Here is a 6,281-nt window from a genome sequence, read left to right on the forward strand (position 1 = left end):
CCAGATCAAATTCAACTTGAGTAAAGCGCTTGTCCAGGTCTAGGTCACCTCCAAATTGATCAAAGCGTTCTCCCAACGGATCCTCAAGACTTGGCTCACAAAATCCCTCCTCAACAGTTTCTTCATTCCCAGGTGTGGTGGTTGTTTGCTCATGATAGTAAGTGCACTCTTCCTCCATGTATTGTCTATCGTAATTGGCCACCAACTGATCTTGGAGCGCTTCTTCTTTGAGGATCTCTGATATTTGCTTGAAGTGAACCTCTGTCTTGGCCATGGCGGGAGTTGAATATGGGCCTTACTGTGGATATGAAAAGTTGACATCGTTTCTTTATAGGCAGATTGTGCTTCTTCTAAAGCCGAACTTGCTTCTTCTAAAGTAGAACTTGCTTCTAACAACTTTTTAGAAATCTCAGGAGGAGGTGGTTCTTCATGATATTGTGGAGACCAATTGATGGGAGATGACTCCTCTTCATGATAGCAAATACTCTCTTCCTTCATATAGTGTCCACGACGAGTGGTCACCTGCTAACTTTGGTACTCTACTTCTTCTTCTTTGAGGATATCGGTTCCTTGTTTAGGGTGGGCTTTCGTCATCTCAACTAACTGCCGTGTATTATTGGTCAACACATTCATTATAATAATTGCATTCAATTATTGAATATCTGCGAGGATATATAATAATTGCCTTCCACCTCCAGTTGATATGCTATGCATGATGGTTGGTTGAGGTTTTTCGGGATGAAAGCCTGCTTCATGGGCCTTCGCACTGGTTGCGGATTTTTTGGTAGCTCTTGCATTGTCTCCTCAACTTCTTCTTCTTCTTCTGTGTCGGAATTGTCTTTATGCCCTTGTCGAATGGTCCTCTCAATTTCTGGGTCAAGTGGAAAGATGGTTGAGGCTTGAGATCGACGACCTTGTATAAGAAGATTTTTTCCCTTGGAGTCACTGCAGCTTCAGTACCATTGTGCGAAAGTCCTCTATAACTGTGCTCGATCGCAGGGTAGTGCACTCGATCACACTTGGGCTCCGCTCGATCGCAGTAATAGAATGCCGGGTTTTGCAAGCTAAAATAGAACAGAAACATATAAGTAATTGGACAACTAAGAAATTTTTTTTTGTTTTTGATAAAATATAATTAAAGAATTTTAAAATAACAAAAGATAAAATAAAAGAAAACAGAAAATAAAAATAAAGATAAAAATAAAATAATAAAAATAAAAATAAAAATAATAAAAGCAAAATTGAAATCAGCAGCTTCAATACTGCTGTCTAGCTGTGCGCTCGATCGCAGTGCACTTGCGCTCGATCGCACAGCTGCACTCAATCTCCCTGAAATAGGTGCTCGAGCGTACTGTCGCAAAACATAAGTATAGAAAGGCTCACAGGCAGCAATGCGCTCGATCTCAGTTAGACTGCGCTCAATCGCCCTACCGCAATTTAAATTAGTTTTGCGGACAGAAACAGACATGAAGAACAAAACATAAAAATTCAACAAAGATAATCAGAAACATAAAATAAAAACAAATAAAATTAAAAACTTAAACAAAGCAAAGAAAAAAAAAAAATAACTAAATTAAACTAACGGAAAAATTTATAGGCATAATTTAACACAATCCCCAGCAACGACGCCAAAAACTTATTGTTACAAATATCTACCTAAATTAATAGGCAAATAATTATATGTTTTACCCGCAAGTGCACGAGGTCAACATAGTAGTATATGATGCAAGTACGGAGTCATTCCCACGAGGATTGGTAAATTATGCTTAGAAGTAAATTCCTATTTAATTAAACATATAAAATTCAATTGTCATGATTGAATTTAATATAAAGGAATAAAATAAGAGAATAACTAAAACTAAAAAGGATTAGAGTTTTGATATCCATCACTAATCAGACTAATTAAGATAACAATATGCCAATGCGCCAATTATACCGGTATATCTAATGTTTGTCAACCTAAGGGCATAGGTGTGTACTCCTTAAGCTATTGATTTCCCTAAGCAACGAATTAGGCATGGGTGTCTACTCTAATTCTTTTCTTTCTTAGAGGATTTAGCATGGGTGTCTACTAAGTTGTTATTTAAGAAAGCATAAAACTGTGGAAATCGACAAACACATGAGGCCTAGGGCATGCGTGTCTACTCCCGGTTTCCCATGTCGATTAACCCAAGAATCCGGCGTGGATATCTTTTGTTACTTTTATTAAACCCAGGACTCGGTCATCTAAATTGATTTAACTAACTAGTCCATACCACATGCATATGTTGATCAGGCACACACATATGAGGAGTACAAGATAACAGGTATTAATCAAGTTAAATACACCAAAATATAATTGTAGCAAAGGCGCCAATATTGTAATCATAAATAGACATGATTATGGCTTCAATCTAGCCCTAATTAAAAATATAAACTACATAATGAAAATAAAAGGTGGAAGAGAAGAAAACCCAAACTCTTTTTGATTTAGCCTTCAGTTCCTTTCGAGAGCTTGTGCCTCTTTTCTCCACACCTATTCCTAGAAGCTAAGAGGTATATTTATAGGCTTTAGAAGTCCTTGTTGCTCTAGTAAACCTAGGAAATTCGTAGGGTTTTATTCCAATTACAAGTGGGAGTTGGAAAACCCTAATATGGAAATACTAATAGTTTGGCCGCACTCTTGATGTATCACTTGCACACGGGTGCGATCGATTGCAACCCGTGTGCGCTCGATCGCACATGGCTGCTTCATGTTTTGTCTTCTCTGGTAGTGCGCTCGATCGCAGGGAACCTACGATCGATCGCACTGTCAGGGGCTCCAACTTTTTCCAATTTCTTTCTTTGAGCCCAAATCTTTCAGATTTACTTCCTTTTCTTCCAAAAGCCTATAAAAGCACGGAAAACACAGGAACTAAAATAGCACAAATTAACATACTTAAGGAATTAATTTAAGGGCTAAAATATGAATATTTTGGCACTTAACAGGTGCATCTGCCCAAGGGCCGTAACTACCTCTTCCTCCGTGAATGTTTTCAGCAGGTCAACATTCATAGTCTCAGTGACACAGGCCTTCATATCAGCTAGACAAGTTTCTGTCCCATATGTGTTCCCTGCCGTGAACAAATTTTGGTAGTATTCAACAAAAACCTTACTAACATCTTCAATCTTCTCCCACTACGTCCCCTCCTCATCTTGGATCTTTCGGATTTTATTAACTCTCCTCCTATGGGCTGCCCAAGCTTGGAAGAAGGGTGTGTTTCGGTCCCCACTGAGGTACCAATTCTGCTTTGAGCGTTGTTTCCACTTGGTATCTTCTCTTTCCAGAATAGCATCTATCTCACCTTGGAGTTTTTGAATTTCCTCCCAGTTATCATCTCCCTCTTGCTGTTGCAATTGCTCAAGCCTTTTAGTTTTCTTTTTAATCTCCTTCTCGGCATTGCCAAACTTTCTGGAGCTCCAACTTTGGAGCTTTGTTTGGCACCATTTCAGTTTTTGTTGCACGGGTTCCTCTCCTAGATTCATGTTCTCCACGTCAGCCCAAGCATCATGGACAACATCATCATATTCCTCATCGTGCATCCAACTGGCTTCAATCTTAAAGCTTTTCTTCACAAACCTCCGATTTAACTCCCCCTCACCAAATTTCACAAATAACGGCAGACAGTCAGATTTACCTCCCACTAGGACCCTTACTTCCCATGCCTTATACAATCTGCACCAAGCTTCATTAGCAACTGCCCGGTCAAGTCTTTCCTTGATGAGGTTTCCATCATACTGGCGGTTTGTCCACGTGTATGTAGCCCCTCTATACCCCAAGTCGCACAAGCGACACTCTTCAAGAGCCAATCTAAATTGCATCATTTGACTTTCCCGTTGAGCTACTCCTCCCCATTTTTCAGTTTGATCAATAATCTCATTGAAGTCTCCAATGCAAAACCAAGGCTCCGACTCGTAAGCCTTAAGATGGTTGAGGGGAGTCCAAGATTCATGCCTTTTGGCCTATTCCAGATGCTTGTAGAAGCCTGTCAACCGCCATAGACTATTGCTGTCCATAGGTCGAACTACCACATTTATGTGCATCCGAGTATAATTTTGAATTTCAACCATATTACTATCCTTCCACAACAACGCCAATCCTCCACGATGGCCAATAGCATCAACAACAAACAATCCTTCATAACCGATTCTCACATGTAACACTTCCATTCTGTTTTTCCTACACTTTGTTTCCATTAAAAACAAGATGTCGGGTCACTTTTCCTTTACCAAATGACAAAGTTCTTGAATTTATCGGGAGTTCCCAAGCCCCCGACAATTCTAACTTAGCAGATTCATTGCTCCTGGCTGGGCTGGGCACTAGCCACCGCCATTATTTTGTCATCATCGCTCCTGAGACATTTCCCAGCCCCACCTTCATTTTTCTCACCCACTGCTACTCCTTGCCCCTTCCTTTTGCCAATAGACTATCCCCCAGAGACAGAGACTTATGGTTTCCCTCCATTGCTTTTTGCCTCCCGTTTCTAGTTCCTCAGACTCTTTCCATCTTTTGGACTTACTGCATTGCCCCCACGCCAACTCCCTGCTTTCAGAATGGCTGCATGTATTGGTAACGTGCATTCCCCTGTCTCAACACTATTTGGGTTGATAACAAAGTCCATGCAAGTATTCTCAGCCGCCCCTTTCTCCAGGCCTAAAATTGGACTTCCAGTCTCATGCACTTCCACGACTCTCGAAATAAGGCTCCCCACCGCCAGCCCATAATTAGCAGCCTTATAGATGTTGGGCCCATCTTTGTCATTACCTACCGTGGCCTCCATTTCACTACACCTGCCTTGCCCTAACGTCTTTGCTTCATCTGTATCTCTCTCCTTTCCCTTTTTGGTTGGTTCCAATTTAGTGGGTCCATTGTTTTTAAACGCCTTATTCTTTCTTCCTATGAGCTTTAACTCTCCAAAATTTGCTCTTGGATTCACGCTTGAGAATGAATATCCGTCCTCCTTGTCTGCTGGATAATTAATGCCCCAGCTAGGGTTTCCCGAAAATATGGGACTTCCCATACCATGCAGATCCTCATTGTTTTAGTCCTCGCCAGGTTGCGGCTCGCTACTGTCTGACGTCCTTCGCCCTTGAGCTCCTTATTCCTGTAGCTGTTTCTTTTTCAGACCCTCCACCCACAGCCCTGGCCCCCATGGCTTTTCTCCATTTTAACTATTAACCCGTTGATTTTGTCGCTCCGGGCATCCCGTTCTACCATGCACAATCCACCCATAGTTGAAGCAAAAAAGGGGTAACTTCTCATATTTGAAGCTAACCCAATGATTCTGCCCTTCCAACTTCAGCATCCTTCCACGTTCCAGAGGTTGGGTTAAATCAATGGTTACACGACTCTGTAGACTTCTTCCTCATCCTACATAATCCCCTGCAACATCCACATCTTCAAGCTCTCCCAAGGACTGTCCAATCTTGCTCCCCACCCCTTTTGTCATGCAAAGGAGCGGCATGTCATGCACCTGAATCCAGAATGGAGACGACCGCAAATCCATTTTCGAAGGAGGGACACGCCCCTCAAACTCCTTAAGCACCAGAATCTGCCTATCAAACGACCACGGTCTTCCTACCAGCACTCGCCTCTTATCAGTCTTGTCCGCAAACTCAAAAAGCCATAGTTTGTCCAGGACTTCTTTAAAACTCACCCGACTTGAGATTCGCCAAAGTCTAGATAGCACTGACTTGAATGCTTCCTTGTTTATCCCCTTCTCCGTCCAGAGCCTCCCTACCAGGCATCGGTTCCCTTGCAACTTGGCCTCTGCTACTTCACTATCATCTATCGAGATCCCAACCTTTTCCCTTTCCGTCAGGGAAATCCTACTGCAAAGTTGCTCCAATTCCTCTCCATCATCCCCAAACACCTCCATGTCTGTATAGCAGCAAGAGACTGAGAACCCCTACTCACACGTTTGCTCCTATAGATACTCTGTAGAGAGAACCCTGCAGAGTAGCCTTAGAGAGAAATACCTAGAGAGAGGACAAAAATAGTTTTTTATTCTTTAATTAAGAATAATATATTGACAAAACTTGAACTATGTGGGATGCTTATTTGATTGCATTGTTGATGAAAGATTTTTTATTATTTTGCTATGTACTTTTTTTAAGGCTCATAATTATATGGGTTTTACAATTTGTATGAAATTTAATAAGTATAATGCTAATAATATAAATTGAAAATTCTATATACGACTCCAAACGACACCTATTTTGAATGTATAGGTGTTTTACACAATATTATGCGGAAATAGATC

At 41.2% G+C, this 6,281-nt stretch overlaps 1 protein-coding gene across 1 annotated transcript; it reads right to left on the bottom strand.

Annotated features, from left to right (window-relative positions):
- Positions 1-5,384: 5,384 nt before the first annotated feature.
- On the bottom strand, positions 5,385-5,897 carry LOC132169508 (uncharacterized). Its single transcript, XM_059580535.1, has one exon. The coding sequence runs from the start codon at positions 5,895-5,897 to the stop codon at positions 5,385-5,387; it is 513 nt and encodes a 170-aa protein (XP_059436518.1).
- Between the last annotated feature and the right edge of the window lie 384 nt (positions 5,898-6,281).

This window comes from Corylus avellana, chromosome ca2 (genome assembly GCF_901000735.1).
Source record: "Corylus avellana chromosome ca2, CavTom2PMs-1.0".
Taxonomy (NCBI): domain Eukaryota; kingdom Viridiplantae; phylum Streptophyta; class Magnoliopsida; order Fagales; family Betulaceae; genus Corylus; species Corylus avellana.

Coding starts and splice junctions, on each gene's coding strand:
- LOC132169508 (XM_059580535.1), bottom strand. CDS start 5,897: ATGGAGGTGTTTGGGGATGATGGAGAGGAATTGGAGCAACTTTGCAGT.